At 37.9% G+C, this 19859-nt stretch overlaps 1 protein-coding gene across 2 annotated transcripts in view; it reads left to right on the forward strand.

Moving 5' to 3' along the window:
- The window catches only part of ATG5 (autophagy related 5), a 99491-nt gene that overhangs the window by 45352 nt on the left and 34280 nt on the right, over positions 1-19859 (forward strand). For both annotated transcript variants that reach the window (XM_033056526.1, XM_033056524.1), the window contains exon 7: positions 1960-2077. In XM_033056526.1, the coding sequence (XP_032912417.1) occupies positions 1960-2077 (118 nt within the window). The remainder of the gene's footprint in view (positions 1-1959; positions 2078-19859) is intronic.

Raw genomic sequence — 19859 nt, forward strand, 5'->3', positions numbered from 1 at the left:
CAAGTAGCTGTGACAACAGTTCTGCGCTGTGTTGCCCTGGAATTACTTCTGAGCTAGGGTACCACTCTTAGGCAAAGACTCCCTACCTGCATGTGGGTGACAGTTGCGTTGTTAGTCTTAATTTGTTTGCTTGAGTGATTACTTTTTCCCTATAAAGCCCCACTGGAAGATAACATACCTCTTGATATTGAGTTGCTTTTATTTTTTAATTACCATAGTAGCATGGGAGACACTTTCTGAGAGGTAAGAAACTAAATTTGAAAGGGGAAATGGCTTGTGTTGCTTGTTCCAATTAAGAGAATATGTGATGCAAGTCTCATTTGCTGGAGCCCAGTCACCTGCAGTGCAGGGCACATCAGCAGCTTTTGGGAGTTAACTGCTAGCAGAAAATTGTCATCAACAGTTTGGAGCTAGATTATAGCATTTGGGGTGGTTGGATACAAGATTTTTAACTTCTCTGACTCAGGTGCTGAGTTAGGGTGGAGATGTCAAATTACCAGGAAAAAAACCTTTGCCTGTCTTTGTACTGTCAGACTTGCTGCCCTTGGATCTGCTTTTACAGATACCCAGAGAGAGCTACCTTAACATAACCCCAGGTCTTAAATAACTGCTAAAGATCTGATAGAATTAAATCTGGCCAGGGACATTAAGGGCAACAAGAGAAGCTTCTGTAGGAATATCGGAGATAAATGAAGACTAGAAAAATTGTGAGCCCTCTTCAGAAGAAATGGGAGATCTGTTTATCCAGAACATGGAGGTATTCAGTGTCTTTTTTGCCTCAGTCTTCACCAGCAGGTGTTCCAGCCAGACAGCCCAAATCCCAAAAGGAAAAAGGCAAGGACTGGGAGAATATTGAACTGTCCACTCTATAAGACCAAGTCCAAAAACACCTAAGGAACCTGAAGGTTCACTAGTCTATGGGGCTGGATGAGAGACATCCCCACAGATCTTGAGGAAAGTGGCACATAAAGTGACTAAGCCACCATCCATCATATTTGAGAAGTCCAGTGAAGTTCCTACTGAAATGTAGCCCCGTTTTTTAGAAAGGGAGATAAGGAAGACCTGGGGAACTACAGACCAGTCAGTCTTACCTTGGTGCCCAACAAAGGTCATGGAGCAAATTGTCCTGGAAACGATGCTAATGTGTATGGGGAACAAGGAGTTCTGCTTGATCAGCCTGGAGAAGAGAATGCTTCAAAGAGACCTTCCACTATCTAAATGTAGCCTATAAGAGAGGTGGAGAGAGACTTTTTACAAGGGCATATGATTATAGGACAAGGCTTTAAACTGAAAGATGCATGAAATTGTTCTGAATTCCTTTGCATATCTGCAGCAGAAGCAGGTCTAATATGTTCTTTACATATGACCAATTCCTTAAGTAGATAGAAGATTTTAGGTTACCTGTCAAAGCACAACATGTTTTTTCTAAGTTGGTAGTGGTTCTTGCAGCTGAAATAGTTTGAGCTTTTTGATATAAAATCTAAAGAGAAAAAAATCATGTGTTGAGCTGTAAGGGTACAGGATTGCTTTGGCTTGGCAAAATACATAGGGATATGTTGAGCTCCTAAGTTTGTGCTCACTGCTTGTTTTTTTTAAAATAAAGGATATACTAAAATGTTTTTTATTAAAGCAGGTTGTATTCCCATAACAGAAGATTTGGGGCCTTAAAAAAAAATGAATAGTCTTGTATCCCTGACACTATCAATAAATTAGCTTCAGTTTTTCTGGAGTGATAGTTTACTTGTAATTATTAATAAACAAATACTTCCCTGCATGTCATGATACAAATGAAATGCAAGGTGTGAGGCTGGGGGAATGTGGAAATACCAGATGCTTCTTCTGCTACAACCTTTAGTTGTGTCCTATTGTGTACCTGTCTCAAGTGATAATACTCTACATATTTGCATGGGCCATAAATTGTTTGGTTTGATTATTTTTTATTTTTTTAAATTAAAACAGGCAACAACAGAGAGACCTTTTATACAGAAGCTATTTCGACCAATTGCTTCAGGAGGACAATTGCATACTTTGGGAGACCTGCTAAAAGATGTGTGTCCTAGTGCTATCACCCCTGAAGGTACTGCAGAAATAACTTTTTGTCCAATAAGATAATTATTTTTCTGTTAATTTTTTAATATGGGTACTTTAGAGGTAGAACTAAGTGTCAGTACCAGAGTTTGAGATTTCATCCATTCCTGACTCTTTAGTGGGCCCTCCATCACTTGCATGGTTTCAAGAGGGTAAGATTGAGTCCTTAGTCACTCCTGAAAAATTAATCTCTAGAAGTTTTATTCTAAAATTCCTCTACTCTTTTGCCCTTATGGTGGTCATAGTAAAAATATCCAAGTTGTTTTCTGCATTTTAAAAAAATTTCTGAAAGTGTAGCAGATTTTGAGTTGCCTTTAATTTTGCATTCCAAAAACTTGTTGTATGTAAAACTCCAAAACTGACAGAAATTGCAGATGTTTTCAGAATGTTTTTTTCTGTTCTTGAAGTCCAGCCTTTTAAAATGTACCAGTATGAGATTTTTACAAGCATATCATAGTTTATGTATGATTATGAATTAGTATTGTGTGAGCAATTAATGTAGCATATTATTTTATACAATAGCATTTGTTGATTTGCAGTTATTTGGGAAATAGGCTTTTTTGGATGTAATTTTAGTCTCAAAGCTTGCAAGTATTTTTGAGCGGTGATACACATTTTAGGGGGGATAAATGTAGCAGTTATGTACTCTGCAAATTAAGATCAAAATTACTTAATGCAAAAGGTTTTAAATTTGTTCTTGCTGTTGTCTTACCAGTACCTGTAAATGAGGAACTTGTGAGAAATGTGTGATGTTCTAGAGAAGATCTTGGCACAGACTTTACTGGTGTAGTATCAGCATCTTTTGACAGTGAAGTAGAGAATTGGAAATCATTATAAAATTCTGTAAGATTTTGTTGTATAAAATTTTGTTGTATAAAATTCTGTAAGATTTTTTTGTGGAAGTTGCTTGATTCAAAATTAAACAGCTGTCATGGATTTTTCCCAGTATCAGGATTTTAGAAATTCACTGACATACCAAAGTACTTTTTTTACCCTTGTTTAATACTTGTTAACACATGAGAACAATTTCCAAAAATAACAAAAGGTAAGAAAAATATGGAATATTACTAACAATGTGTCCGTTTTTCATAAAGCTTTTTTACATTTTGGAGCATTATTTTAAGTAATGCTTTCCACTAGCTGTCCAAAAGATAAAGGGAGATACCAATAGACACGTGAATGTTAGCACCAGCAAGTTTAGCCATCTTTAAGTACTTAACTGTCAGTATCATACAGGCCTGCTGAAAAGGTAGAGGGAATTTTAAAAAATCAGTGAGAAGGATGGATGCATTTTAACTTGAAAGGCAGTTGAGCACAAATTAAATGAAAGAAACCCCAAAGCATTTCCGCACAATTATTCCAGGATTTAAGGAATGACAATTTTATGTAGATTTGCCAAAGCTGCAGATGGTGAATGTGCTAGTTAACTGCGCTTATTGAAAGTGTGAATGTAATACAATTCTATCTGAATACCAGTGATGATACTTCCCATCAATAGGCCTTCTTTTCACATGTTGACAAAAGCACCTTTGACAGCAGAACAGAAATAAGCTGTGCCAATTGCTTGCTCTGTTTTTTTTAAAGCTAAAAAACCTTATATTTACTCAACTTGGGCAAAAAAAAAGTTGGAAGAAGAGAAACCGAAGTAGATACTATTCTTACACATATGAGGGATATGAAATTTGCTTGGTTTGGAGTGTTGGAATATGCTTGTCTGTTCCTGTATACATCTGCTTAAATTTGGCCCAATTTTTACTGAGCAACTTGCAAACTTTGAAGAGCTTAATAGGTCTGGTCCCTCACATGGGTTTGAGCTATCCAGAACTTGGCACATTTTCTGCTGTAGCACAGCTTTGTGTTGTAGTGTCATTCAGTTGTTCCTCTTGTATTGTGAGTGTTCTCCCCTTCTGGTATGCTGGAAAGCTAGGGAAGCTGTCTGAGCTGAATGCAGAAAATAATGTGGGCTCCTGAGGAGATGTGGGGGTAGACTGATGCACAGAACCAGTGGAGAGGGGTAAGAGTCTGACTGAACAAGTAATTTGGAAGAAAATGACAGATCTGGGAATCATTAAACATGATGGGAAGGGTGACTATAAACAATATGGTAGAATGAAAGAGACTGGGGCAAAAGCCAAAACATGACATAATAAATGTGAACACCTGGACAAGAGTAAGTGGGGTAGGAGATGATAAAAGGATGAGGGAGAAAAAGAAGTGTATTGCTTGTGGAGCATGCACAGAGATCTGTGCAAGGCATCTGTGGAAGAATGGTGAGGAGGTATCCTGCTGGCCAGGTGGTTCAGAGGGATTTGGAGCAGCAAATTAACTCAGAAGTTGAAAAGAAGGGTAGTTTGCGCTGGCAGAATGACAAGCTGCAGGTGAAGAGGTGGTCAGGTGGAGCTGGAGATTGTCAGATAAAGGATTGAGGAAAACCTGTTCAGGGTTTTCTGTAGCACAGACTGGAATACAAAGCAGAAATGTAGGTGTGGCAACATGGAAAGAAAAAAAAGAAGCAGAATTAAAACAAAAACAGAGGGATGATAAACAAAGGTTCAGGCGTAAAGGGAACTGACCTGAAAAGATGGATGCCCATGACAGCAGTGATTCTTACTGCTAGGGATCATGGACAGGGAAGAACAGTGCTGGTTTAGGCTTGACTGCAAGAAGTCATCATACCCTGTTCATTGATTATTCAATTTAGGCAATAAGTGAATTTGATTATTTTCTTGCTTGACTAAATCCACTCATTCATTATTGAAATATAATATGCACTGTATTAAATGCTCATGCTCTAATACATCTTTGATCTATTAAAAAAACCAACTAACTCACCAGACTGTTTAGTGCCACTTTTGAGTTTTGCCTGTAGAAGTGTTAGCAGCTATAATGAGAAAAAGCGTGTGCCTTTCCATCAAGTAGACTAAACTCCTGAGATTATAGAACCACAGCACATCTGTGCTACTGAAGTATCCATGAAACACATTCAATAAAATAATTTTCTCTCTGATGCTGGATCACTGAGAATTTAATAAACTTCCTCTGTCAACAGATTTCTCCATCAGTTCAAAATACAGAGGAGATACGGGCATAGGAGAGTTTAATTTGCAAGCATGTTTTGGAAACCTGGGATACTACACCTAAAGGTTTTATTTCTAAATCAGTTATCTCCTTTTGAAGTTGAATACTTGAAGTTTGGAATGTGTCAGAGCTGTAGACTAGCTGCACAACTGTAATTTCCTTACACACTTACCATTCAGCTTGTAATCACTCTCTGCCTGTCATCTCCATTTGTCTTCTGTGAGACTATTGTCTTTCTGCCCAGGTTGGGCATGTTTTAGTGTCAGGTGTGTGTAGTGAAAAATCATAGTCCTGATTCTTGAAAGGATAAATCAAGAATGAATGTGCTTCAGGAAGTATTATAATTTAGACAGCTGAATACTGCATTTGGAAAAAGAATTTAATTCTTTTTTCCCTAGGGAATTCATTCATAAGTGATTGCAGGCAAACTGAGTGTTACAAGCCCACTCATTTTATAGAGAGGAGCATCAAAAAATCCAGTGGATCAGTGTGAGTGTTCAGTTCAACAGTTTGCTTTCTTGTACTTGAAATCAGTGAGGACTCTGGGCCTTTGAGTGTGCAAACTCCAGGCACTTTCTGAAGGACAGTTTAGGCCTCTCATAACTGTTCTTCTGTCCCACCCTCCAAAAAATTACTGTTTCTGGCTGTAAGATCTCTTTGGCTTTAATTTGTTATCTCTGAAATGATGATAATTCAGGAAATGCTTGTTAAAATTGTTTCTGAAGGAAAGTAGGTTGTAGTCAGACATTAAAAATTGTCCTATTTGGACCTTACTTAGTATCTGCTAATATTTTCCTTGTAAACTTGTATGTTTTGTCTTAATCTACACTTTATTCTGGTAGAGACATTAAAATAATATTGTAACAAAACAGAATACATTATCAAAGGTTTATTACAAAACAATGAAAAAAAATTTCACATCTGGATTTTCAGACTATTCAGTTTAAAAAGTTTAGATTTACTTAATTTTTCTGAACAAAGGAGATAAAAGTAGTATCTCATCAAAGATATGCTAAAGGTATAATAGATACTGGAGAAGCAGATTTTTAAAAATCTTTTTACTCTTCTTTTCAAAGCCATTTAAGTATTTTTCCAAGCTGTATTTAACCTCCCTCTTTAGTGAATTGATTCACTGGTGACTTTAGCTGAATCTTTTTTTCAGTGCAACACAGTAAATATTAATTTCTTTCTGTTTTTCTCCATCTGTTGACTTTTTTTTCCCCCCTTTTCCTCTATGGTTTTCTCTTTTCCAATGACTGCTCATTCAGCTGGAAGCTTCATGGTAATTGTGGTGGTTGCTTGTCTGTGGTGACATCCGTAGCTGAGCTTTGTGCCGTGGGAACACAGAGAATATATGGTTTTCAGACTCAGCATTTGTAGCTGTGTATTGAGCTGTTCCTGCTGCCAGATTCTTAGGGACCACCACCAGAAGAGGGAGGGAAGGATTTCAAGAACCACCCACAGTGTCTATATGCCGTTGCTTTAGGGAGCATGGATATAATTAAGTCTTCCTTTTAACTGTGCTGAGAAAAATGTTTCAATGAAAAAATGTATTTATGTATATATATATGTGGATTGAATATATGCATTGATTACCAACGCTTGAAAACACGGTGTAAAGAGCACTGTCAAAACAACAGGTTGAGTAGTGACATTAGAAGATTGATAGTGAAAATGGTCTTTGTAAAATGCTGTGTCAATATTATTTTGGACTGTTATAGACTGTGGGTAGCTGTTTAGAATACTGTGTTTTATTTAAATTAGCTTATGAAACTATTTATTCAAGGGTTTTATTGTTTGTTGAAGTGCTGTAAAAAATGAAAACTTTGAACTGTTATTATCCCAACCCATACTTTTCTGTCTGTCCTCAAATTGGTCCTTTATTTAATTATGCATATATTTTTTAAATATATATATTTTTAAAAAATACGTATGTGTAATTTTTTTTTTTGCTTAATGAATTCTATGCTTACCTTTCTGGGTTGCTGAATAGTTTCATCTGCTTAAGCTGTTAATCAGAGAAAAACTGGTGGACGAAAGATTTTTTGTTACAGGCATCATACCGAAAGCAAAGAGTGAATTCTGTTTAGAGTCCATCCTCTAAACTCCTCATATTGCAAGGAGTGTTGGCTTTATCATCTCTTGTCCCTAGTCACTGCACTGGAGTTGGAGCAGAGTGCACAGTAGTTGGGAACCCATTTGTCAAAATGTGAATCGAGCATTTCATATGTTAGTAGTAATGGTCAGAAAGTGTAAAGAAAAGCAGTAGAATTAGAACAAGCACTAAGAAGCCAGTGTAGTTCTTAAAACTATTGGCAATTACATTAATTATCTTGACTGTAAAGGATACCCTGTTTTTCTAATGCAACAATAAGAATGGCTGTCTTTGTTAGTAGCAAACACAGAATCATGGAATGGTTTGGGTTGGAAGGGATCTTAAAGTTCATCTAGTTCCAACCCTGCTGCCATGGGCAGGAGCACCTTCCACTATGCCAGGTTGCTCAAGACCTCATCCAGCCTGGCTTTGAACACTTTCAGGGATGGCGCAAACCACAGGTTCTCTGCACAACCAGTGCTGCTGTCTCGCCACTTGCTGAGTAAAGAATTTATTCCTAATATTGAATTTAAACCTGTCCTCTTTCAGTTTAAAGACATTTCCCTTTTTCCTATCATTTCCCAAGTTGCTCAAGGCCTTGTAAAAAGCCCTCTCCAGCTCTCTTGTAGGCCTATTCAGAGAACCTTCAAGGAGGATGCGCTTATTTCACCTTGTGTTACTCCTCCTGCAGTACTGTGCAGTACTATCTTCCAGAAGGCTAGGTTAGAACTGATCTAGTATAATCCTCTAGTTTTGTGTCTGAATAAGTATTTAGACAGCAAATGTGTTAAATCATCTGTTTTCTCATTAACTGAATAGTTTTTCTTTTTACACGGTTCCTATTTGGCTGCTTCATAGGCAGTGGTTGTGGTTATGTAGCAACCGAAACAGTAAGACCAGGTCACCAACTTTCCATTGAACATTGAGAGATTTCATTTGTTTCAGTTATTTTCTTCGTTCTGGTCTTCCTGTGTTGACATAAAGTTTGAGAAGCAGTGAAGTCCTTCTTGTCATGTTTAATGAATATTAAAATCAGTATTTTCAAATTAATCCAATGATCACTTCCTCGGTATTGTAGCCTGCTGTAGTCTGTCTTAAAGGCATGTTCTATTTTTGTGTTTAGTTACTGAACTGTATTTTATCAGTTACACAGTAGTTTATAAATTAGTCACCTCAATCTGAAATTTTACTATGGATAAACCTATATTATGTATTAGTATATTTTTTATTTACTGTGTTTCCATAAATATTGTTTAATTCAGTTTATCTAAAGGCTGCATACAATTGAAATCAAATTGGAAAGTTGTGTAGTTGTACAGATATACTTAGCTTGCTATTCATGGGCTACTATTCCTGACTGTTTTGACTTTTTGGAAATCCTTCCTGGAAGATGGGCAATTTCAATTCAATCTTTAGTCTTTTAAGGTAAAACATTGCAAGTTCTGTGCTTTGAACATAGTAAACTGTGTTTAGTTCTCAGTTGCGATCATCTGTTAAAGGAGTGTGTGTGTACTTGTTTTTTGTGTTTGCTACTTGTTCATACTTAAATCTGAGGCAAGCTGGTCAGTTAGGTTTTTGGGCACTGTCTCATATTTGATCCTGATGATTTCATTCCATCAGGAAAGAGGGGTACTTATTTTTCAGGTCTCTTTTCAGCTTGAGTTGACCTTATTTCCTATCATGTCACTGTCTCTTTCCTGCTCATGTTCCTTCATCATCTGTTCTAGTAATAGCTCTTGCTGTCCTTTGTTACTCTTTTAGTATCTGCTTTTACTTCCTCTAAAACTAACTCTTCTTTGACTAAGCTCACCCTAATTTATATAACCTATTTTGCAGATTTTCAGCCCTGAACTGATTTCCTAACAGGAAACAGTTCTCTGGGATATTAATTAGTCAATAGTTACTTCTGTGTTAGTTTTTATTTTTTGTTTGTTATTTTGTTTTTTTGCTTTCTATCTTTTTGTCCTGTGGTGTTCTATTATCTAGACTTCAGTTTCCTAGAGTTTACCAGCAAATTTTTGTATCACTGGATTTGAAAATCTAAGATATTGTAGAACCTAGGGATTGTGCCTCTCCATAAGCATTCTTCCATTTCCCAGTTTCTCTTGCTTTTCATTTGTCCTCCAAAATGACCAATGTCCTGGTTAGTTATTCAAGGAAGTCAGAAAACAGTGTCACCCTTCTCATTCACTGTTTTAAACTCTTGATATTGTACATATATCCTTTCAAGTCAACAGTCCAAAATCCTATTGCTTTGCTTCTCATAGACTATGCGTCATGTAGTTTTGAATCTAAGCTCATGACAGATGGCTTTTTTATTTTAATATGAAACACCCATTCATGAGTGTTTAGAATCAGGGTTAGAATCAAATTATTCTGATTATTCATGCTACAGCCTGTAAACTCATTGTCTGATCTTTTTTCCTATGCTTGTAGATGCCACTTGCACAGACAAAAGTTGATTCTTTAATTGAACAGTTCTTGTTTGGTAAAATGCAATTGTCTGCAGTAGTTCCAGTTCCAGAAAATTAGGCAGTCATTTAAATAACTTCAGAGTTATTACTATTTGTGGGAAGATTTTGTGGATTATGCTGCAGCAGGCTAAGATAAAGCTTGATATAGCTTGTGGATTCTTAGACTGTGTTATTGTAGTTTCTATGCAGGTAAGGAAGAGAGGATGTTAAGATCATGTTGTTGCCCGCAACTATAGCGTAAGGTCATATACCTGATATTATAGAACGTTACTTATGGGTATTCTTCCTCAAACTGATGAATAAGAAAATTGTCCGTCCCTGAAGGAGGTAATACCATGGCTACTCTCCCCCACTGTCTAAAATTCACTGTTTACTCAGATTAGGTGGATTAGGCCACCTGCTTACAGCAACACTGCTGTTTATGACAGATAATAAAATTAAGAGTTATCTATCTGTTGCTTCAAGGAAGTCATGCTGTGTTTCCTCATGATTTTCTCTATCTGGTGATAGTGTTCCTGTTGGCAATTAAGAGACCTTTGTTTCCAAAAGTAGTATCAGTTCTGAATGTCAGCGTTTATCAAGTTGGGGGAAAAAAGTGAATAATTCATAACTATCGAAAAAAATATTTTGTTTAGTACACATTTATGAAGTTCCTGTAAATGAACGTCCTAATATTGTAAACAGTTCATTTAGAAATAGTGACTCATCTTAGTAGGAGAAAGGGAGGAACATAATATGATCTTACATAACTACAAAGCAACAACTGCAAGGGGAAGCAGTGTTGAGTTCAACAGAATGTTTTGAAGAGGCAAAGGGTTAAAATGATAGAAAACAGAATTCTGGGGAGGGAAAGACTTTTCTCTTCCACACCAGAAATTTAAGACATTGGGCATAATGCAAAGATAAAAACTGTGTAATGCAGAAGAAAGCAGTTTTCTTGCACTGCTATAATGTCTAAACAATTCTGGATACAATTTTAATTTGCTAGTGTTGTTGAAGTCTTCATAAAACTTGTTTTGATTTTTGTCTCATGCTTCCTTGAAGACTCAAATGGTAAACATTTGGACATAATGACGCAAACAGTAGGCTATCAATCATTCCCAGTTTTCACAGCATTGTTGTTCATTCAGAAAAGCTGCGTGAACTGACCTCTTTCTAAAGCAGTGTCATTAGTTCCTTCAGAAATAAAACAAGGATCAAAAAGACTTTCAGGATTTTTCTCTTAAGACTTGTTGTACTGAATGATTTTGTAAAATTAGGCATCAACTGTTTTCAATTAACTCCCAGCTTTTTTTAATGTATAATGTATGAGAGACTACATATTAATTGTTTTTGTTCTCCCTCAGTTTTTTAAGCATTGACTTCCAGTAAATTAGTTAAACGGAAAATTGAATTTAGATTAGATTTGCCATGTAGACTCCTAATTTTGATACAAATGAGAAATTGTGCAACAGAAGGAGGTAAATTTATGCAGTGTGAATGTCTTTGGATAGACATAAAATATGACTGGACTTGCTCTGCCTGAGGTCAGAATTAGCTTGACTTGGGGCTTACTGTGGGAATTGGAGCAGCACAGCACTATCCCATTCCTTGCTGCTCCTGTGGTGGGCAAACTGAGGAAGTCTTTTCTTCCCATGTCTAACTACTAAGTCTGATTGCATGTGCTCTCTGCAGACTGGTCTCTGCTTTTCAGTGCTGTGGAGGTACAGTTGAGATACTTTCCCAGGCCACCTAAATTTAAAAATGTAACAAGCCCTGAGCAGTTTTAGGCACTTTATTAGCCACTTTCATCCTGTGTGACTATGAAAGTATTGTGAAGGGTTAGAGGTCTTGTAGAGTGTGGGTGTACTAAGAGATGGTTAAAAGCTAGTGATTCTAGTCCACTCTCTCCTCTGTTGTGGGAGTCATCTTGCAGGCCACAACTGACCTTCAGACCACTGCTTAAGCTATTCCACCCTCCTTGCATCCTTGAGTCAGTGGTGCTTTCCATGTTGGAGGAGATCATCCTGTATTTCTCCTTTCTGGTGTGAGTCATTGTTTGTGCCTGTTATCTTTTCCTAACTAGGCCATCTGCTTGGATTATCCTTCTGCATCTGACTTCTCTCTTACTGATGACTTTTTTATTTTTGCTTTTTTTTTTTTTTAAACACCCACAACACCTACCTGCCCCAGTTGCCTTTTTTAAGTTGAAGTGGAAACTTTTTTTCTGTGTTAAAATTGTGTACCTTTTGCTCCAGTAGTCCTGTTTGATCAAAGGCGGTGGAAGTCCAGAGGTTGGCTTGAGATTATAGCATTAATAGTCATGACTACAGAATTAATGAATATAGAATTAATTTGTCATGACCACATGGAAAGGTGCAAATAATCTGAGAATAATGTGGTAGCTGTGCTTCTTGTTAACCATCTTCATTTTTAAACAAACTCTTTACATAATCAGAGAGGGCTTCTGTTGTGTGCAGAAGGTTCTGTCTCGCTTGCTCTTAAAAGGAAACATAGTGGGTATGTGAGGTTGCTTGTGATCTTTCTGCATGCACTTTCTTGGGAAACACTGAACATAACTTGGTTTTAGGGGTTTCTCTAACTTTACCTCAGTTGACTCTACAAGGCTTATCCATTTGGTGGCTTGAGTGCTTTGCTCCTTTCCTGTTGGCAAATGGGATGAAATTTAGTAATTCCGAATGCCAAGATTCTGTACCTAGGACAGAGTAGCGCAGAACACAGATACAAACTGGGAAAGGAGTGTCTGGAGAGCAGGCCTGCAGAAAAGGGTCTGGGGGTACTGGCCAGTGGCAGACTCAGTATGAGGCAGTTGTGTTTCCTGGCAGCCAAGAGAGCTAACCACATCCTGGGGTGCATCAAACACAGCACAGACAGTCAGTAGAGGTGATAGTCCCACTGTATTCAGCATTGGTGAAACCTCACCTGGAGTGCTGTGTGCAGTTCTGGGTCCCACAATGTAAGGGTTTTAAGGTACTCAGGTGCTACCAGAGGAGAGCAACAAAGCTGGAGATGGGGCTAGAAGGCATGTCCTGTGAGGAGCAGATTCCTGAGGAAAGGGAGAGGGAGGTGCTAAGTTCTTCCCTTAGTATCCAGTGATAGGGCATGCGGTAATAGCACAAAGCTGCTCTGGGGAGGTTTAGACTGGACCTTATGAAGTATTTCTTTACCATGAGTGTGGTCAAACTCTAGAAAAATTTCCTAGAGAGGTGGTTGATGCTCCAAGCCTGTCAGTGTTTAAGAGGCATGTGTACAATGCCCTTAATAACATTCTCTAACTTTTGACCAGCCCTGGATTTCTCAGGCAGTTGGATGAGATGATCATTGTAGGTCCCTTCCAACTGCTATAGTCTATTCTAGCCTACTCTTTCCTCTTGCATCCAGCAACTTTGCTGACATCACAAGAGTAATGTGCTGTTTCCTTGTGACTTAGAAGTGGTTTCTGGGCATGCACAGGCATGCACATTCAGAATGGTAGACTATAGAAGAGGTACAGAAAATAGGGAAATAATCCTGTTTCTCGGACAAGCCTTTGGAAATTTTTTCAACTTCAGCTAAATTTGTTCTGCTGGCCACCCAATAAGTTTTATTAGTATCAGACTCCAGACTATTCTCTTTAAATTAGTCAAAAGGCCAATGACTTTATTCAGACAGAATGAAGTTTTTTAAGTCTATCATTAACAGTAGTAGTGTAAAATGGAGAAAGTAACATCCTCCACAGAACAAAAGAATTTCTTTAAATTTGAGTTTATTCTGTTTGAAAATCACAAGCTGGCATTTCTAAAATTCTGTCCAGAAGAGAGGTGAGGTTTTTCATCCTAGAATAGTCTGCTCTTCCTGAGAACATCAGTGTCCTTCTGCCAATTTCCTAACTGAATGCTATATGGATTTGGAAATCTAGACAATTAAGAAAATATTGTGGAAAATCACTGACAGAAAAACTGCCTGATTTCTAGTCATCTGCTGTGCATGTGAGTTTTAGGAGAACTGTTGGGATCAAAGCATCTTGACAGAGTGTTTTGGTTGTGTTGAATTTTTAGTTTTAAAATGAGTATTTTTTGTGTTTTTGGAGGAGACCTCAGTTTCCTTATGCACTGTACACTTTGCAGCATATTCCCACAGAGTTTATCACCTAGATAAAAGATGAGTGAAGGGAGGCAAAAAAGGAGAAATTAAGAGGCACAAAGGGGTGTGATGTGGCTTGTACCTGGTCGCACTGAGGTCAGTAGCAGAGTTGAGAACTGGATTTTTTTGAGTCATGATCTAAGTCAGTCTGTTTTACTCCAGAGGCCGCAGAGGTCACCTCAGTATGAGTGAGCTATCAACAACTTCACAGAAAAAAACCTGAATCAAACCTTCGTTCTTGTTTCTCATATTTCCTTGCTTGCAGAAATAAGCATGTCAGCAACAGCTGAAGTACACGAAGTGCATAGATTTACAAGATATTTCTTATGGTTAGTTTCACAGAAAATGTGACAATGCCTTTAATGCTGTAATTGGTGCAAGAGTAACTGGAAATTTGGGTCTACCAAAGCTTTCACAGGACAGCAGTAACCCTCTGTGAAGATGCACAATGTGAAGTTCTCAACCATGATGCTGCAGCACACAAACAGATTTAAATGATGTGGTCTCAGTGTTTTTATTTATACTAGTAAACAAAAGTGAACTAGAACATGTGTTGTTTGTGCTGTATGACTATTAGCAGTTCTCGGGCATAATTTTGGTCAAGGCATATTAATACTCTCCCAGAAAATTTGAGCAGGGTTCATGGTTTAACAGTCTAGGGTCTATTCTCAACAGGCAGTAGAGAGAGGCAGATAATTTAGCTGAATAGGCACAAGCTGTTCTCTGGCATTTTCCCTGAAGTTCAAAGAATGGGTTCTGGCCTGTTTTTGGAATTATATCTATACCTTTAATTTAGGTGTATGTACTGTGTCTTTGGGGATTGGCTGAGTAAAATCATTCACATCTTCCTTGCATCTCTCTTGTGATCTGGTTCTATTTTGCCTTGATGCCTATAGGTATTAACTGATTTTTCCAGGAGATAAACTTCTTACAGGGCTGGAAAAAACAGAACCTGCAGAAGTAAAGGACCTACAAAAATAATTGGGAGAAATATAGCAGTTTTACCAGTAATGCAAAGGAGAATAATCAAACTATGGGTCTTCTCTAAGGATTCTGCAGCATTTGCTAACAATAGTTGTCCCTTGCTTGAATACTTTATTTAAATCAGAGATTTTAATAACATCACAATCAGGGGATAAACAGTGAATAACTTATATTTCACTTTTCACCTGTTGTCATTTGGAGAATATCTGTTGAAAAATAGAGGTAAAACTTTTCCTTATGTCAAAGCCAAAGTCTTATGCAGTGGTTTGGCTTGTGCACAGAGGTGCTACAGTCAGTGAAGATTTGAATGGACTTGTGCTCCTTGTCTTTTTTCCAGATGGTATCATCACCAATTTACAATGACAAAATGCAGCAGGTCTCTACACTTTGGCAGACTTCACTAGGTCCAGTATCTTTGTGCAAGCCGTCACCAGCCATTTAAGCCAATATGCCACAAGTATGAACCAGATACACAAGTAGATGCTCTTCTGACACTTGTGTGTAATGTTATAATATCCTTGGATGGAGAGATGGTTGCATAGCCAGTTCTCTTTAGTGCTTTCTGGCTGCAAGCTAATGCAACCAAATTTGTGGTAATTAATTTCAGACCTGTATATGTTTGCCTACATGGCTAATGATTCCCAGTAATCTTTCTAACTAATTAATGGTACTAATGTAGCAATTTTGTTTGCAAATACTGTATGTTTGTGTTGTATGCTTTATGGATCTATTTTTCTACTATAAAGCAGAAAAATACTTTCTGAACTCTAAATATAAAATATTTAGGTTATGAGCCAAACTCTCATTAAAACTAAAGATTATAATATAGTCTATCAGCTTTGCAGCTATCTTATTTGGAATGGGAAAGCTAAAAAGAGTTTTTGATGAAAACTTCCAATTTTACTCTGACCAGGTAGCTGTTTTGAGAAGAGGTTATTTTTTTGGTGTTCAGTGTAAAGAGTCCTGCAGGTATTCCGTTACTCATTTCACCAGTCTTTTCTGAATTTTTCAATGCTAGATTCTTGAATTTTACTGTGGTAGAGATCCCTAAATACTTTATTCTACTAGCTACTCAAAAGAACCTACAGTACATGTACAAAAAAAAGGTATTTCATGTGTACGAACTCTACAGCCTGCTCATTACAGAATTTATTTTTCAATGAGTAGGGGCCCGGAAGAAGCTAATGTAAGTATTTTAGCAAGGGTTTGTATTTCTCTGATAAACAGCACTCCCCTTCTGTTTGTGATCACAGGATGAAAGCTCTCTAAGCTTGTATATGTACATTTTTACTGCTACATCATGTAGTGTGCTCTTAAGATTGAGATCTCATTCCCCAGGAAGCATTTCTGTCTAAGATTAATTGCCCTTTTAAAATCAGTGTTTGATGTATTCCTTTGGCTATATCCTGACTCACTTTAACCCTCTTTGACCTGACCCCACTGACTATTACTGCCATGGCTGGAGCAGAAATCCTTCAGCCTGATGTATGCAGTACAGACTTGAGCCTGTGGTTTTTCACATCAATGGATTCAATTAGCTAAGTTTTTACTGATCGGCTTAGCAGAAGTTGAAGGATTTGTCAGACATGGAACGAAACTGTCCATACTTTGGATATAATCGAACAGCTCATCTCAATTTTCACATGTAGTTTGCTTGTGAAGTTGTTTGCTTCGTTAAATAACATAATAATATTCCTGGAAGTAACATTTTTAAAAAGGAAAACCCAGTTTATTTTTCTCTAGTTAAATAGGGGAAGGCACAAAACATGAAATAACAGCCATTAAGCCTTCAATCTGTATGTGTCACGTATCACTCTTCAGCCAAATGTTTTTAAACGGTAATTATGTCCCAATGTCCACTTTTGAATTTGATATATTAAACTGGGCAGATAAACTAGCGATTAGCATTATGGCTTGAAAACAAGTGAACGTGCTGGTCTCCTCTGTATTGAGAGTGATTTTTCAGAAACAGTACTCTGCTTTGCTAGGAATAGGTCATCATTTGATTAGGTGAAAAGTTCCTTATAAAAAATGGACGGCCATTAGGATCACAGAGTATTTGCAGGCATGAAGTGAATTATAGTAACTTGAAAATGAAGTAAACTTGAGGTTGAATGTTCAGGAATGCCATTAAAAACTTTTAAAAGTATATGAATGTGCATATGCTTAGGGGATATATAATGCGATTGGTGGCGAATTTGTTATTTAATTGTTTAGCATAATAATATTCTGAAAACAATGACATTATTAAAGTTCTTACAAACTATTAGTAATGAGGTCTTTTAGAGCAAATTGATTTGCTTTAAACCAAACTTTGTAGAGATAAATCTTTATCAAATGTGCTTTTTTTAGTGGTTTTTTTTTCCCCAAGAACCACATTGATCATGTTTAGCTCCATAGCTGTATACAGAGAGAACCCTAATGTCTGAAGGTCACTTGTGCACTGTTTGGAGGGAAGGGTAACCTCAAATCTAATTAAGGGCATAGTGCATAAAAGGGTTAACTTATTGTAAGTGAAGATGCCTGCTGTTCGAAAAAGCTACACAACTCCTAGAAGTGATTTAGCTCTCTTTCAACAATGGAAACATATAATGGATGAGTTGGCCTCAATTTGTCACACATTCAAGTGTTTATCTTTTAATGCACACCCTGCCTGTTCCTCATGTATCTAAATGTGTTGTGTGCTTGCTTGTTATATGAACAGCAGCATGATTTACATTGAACTTTGTTCAGATGTGAACGGCCAAACTTAATGCATTGAGGAAAATTGTTTTATAAGCCTCAGCTTCTAACCCCAGTCCTTTATAAACTACCACAGGTTTATTGCTAGTTCAGCAACTGATGTTAAGGAAGAAGGGTTATAAGAATATTCCCTGGGAGTTTAGTCTTTTTTTATTCTGCCTGAAGCTAGATGGGAAGCTAATTTGATGGGAAGCATCTTTGGCCTTATAAGGTCTTCTAAAGTCATTTAAAATGTCAGATTCTGTCATAAATTAGTTTGGGACTTATTCCAGAAACCCCATTTTTAAAACTTCTATGAAATACACAAGAATAAAATACTTAAAAAGCAACAACAGCAAAGTTTAGTTAAGTAATGCTTAGCCCATTTCCACCCTCTATTTGCTTTTCCTTTGAGTTGCATGAACTCAACAGAAGGAAAAGTTCCCTTGTCTTACATGGTGTTACTGTCAGTGTTAACTGTTTTGGGGAATTGTTGAAAATAGTCTGCTCAGGCTTAGTCTGCTTAGTAGTGTTTCAGGCCAAGCTCACTTTCTCTAAAAAATTTTTGAATGGACTAGAAAAATGGTTTTCTAGTTCATTTTCATGCTTTCTGGCTCCTAAGAGATTAGAAGTGCAAGCCAAGTTCTCATATGCTGCTCCAAAGCATCATAAACTTTTACTTGTGGTGATTACTTTAATCTGCTTTGTTTCCTATGTTTCAGAAATGTGACTATCTAACATGAGGATAGACTTGACATAAAGATGACAGGAAATAACAAGAGAGAAAATTTATATGGAGAAGAAAATTATGAATGGGTGATGCCAAATATTTGATTTCATCTCACTATTCAAGATTTCAATCATCTTTAGTGATGTTTAATGTAGATGATGGATGGTAATGTTGCATATGGTAATATTGCACTTCTGTTTTGGGGACAGAGAAGGCTGGACTATGCCTGGAGTAATCCGAGGAATGTAATCATATAAGAACTGGGGCAAAGAAAGTTTTGTCCTCTGTTAAGTCACAGATGTCTAAATTCGAGTTGAGATGTTTATACCATGAGAAGATCACAAAGATACCAGCCTCCTGGTCTGTGTCAAAACCATGTATAGAAGTAGAGCAATAAATAATTAGTGGATATGGATGTAATATCAGCCCATATTTACAGTAATTTCATGATTATAAGCTGCACCATTTTGACTAAAATTTTGCTCCCACCCCGGAAATGCGGCTTACAATTAGGAGCGGCTAATATGTGAAAAATTTTCTGAAATTTCCAACCCTGCAGTGCAGCCGAGGTGCCGAGCCGAGCACCTGCCAATAAAACCCAGGATTGCGCAATTGTTACAAATTGGTTACTCTGTTGCGCGGCGGGTGGAGACGGGCTCTGTGCCAGCAGTGTTGGGGGCCAGAGGCGGGGGACTCCGTGCTGCCATCTCCGCGGCTTGGGGGTGAGGCGAGGGGCTCTGTGCTGCTGGCCCCACGGCCCAGGATGCGGGGGGCTCCTGCTCCCGCCTGCCGCCGCAGGAGCAGGCAGGCTCCATCCCCACCTGCTGCCGGGGGTGCCGGTGGGCTCCGTCTCCACCTGCCACCGCGGGGCAGCACTGGCTCGGGGCGAGTGAGCCCGGTGGCAGTGGCGGCCAGCCCCGAGCGGCAGCACTGAGCTGGGCCACCTGACCCTGTCAGCAGCCCTGAGCGGGCCGAGCCCCCATGGCCCAAGCCGAGCCAGTAAACCCCACCACCCCGTGGTTCTGTTACTATTTGGCAACTTTGTTGCACGCAGGTCCTCACTGCGAACGACAGAGCAGCTTATAATCAGGTGCGTATTATTTATGGACAAAAAACAAAATGTTGCCGACACCCAGAGATGCGGCTTGTAGTCCGTGCGGCTTGTAATCCTGAAATTACTGTATATCTTAGCTGGAGCTGGGCTTTTGTAGTCAGGTACTCTGCAAGAATAGAGTTCACTGAAGTTGAATACAGATCTAGTTCTATCATAGCATTTTGGACATGTAGTTCTTATGAGCTACTCTGGTGAAATGACATGAGGGTACTGTAAGGGTTAAATTGAGTTATGTAATATGAGTGACAAAACACTCCAGGATCGAGAGACTGATGTTTCTAACTCTTTATTTTGGAGAAGAATTTTAAAAATCAACTTAATGAATCGGAAAACATAGGTTGAACGTTCTTGTTTTGTTATCTGTAGGTTGTTCAGTAAAGTATAAAAAATTAACATTAATTTAAAAAGATTTTAAAACAAAATACAAATTTGTTGCTTTTATTTACCATACCC

This window comes from Catharus ustulatus, chromosome 3 (assembly GCF_009819885.2).
Source record: "Catharus ustulatus isolate bCatUst1 chromosome 3, bCatUst1.pri.v2, whole genome shotgun sequence".
NCBI classification, from domain to species: Eukaryota; Metazoa; Chordata; class Aves; order Passeriformes; family Turdidae; genus Catharus; species Catharus ustulatus.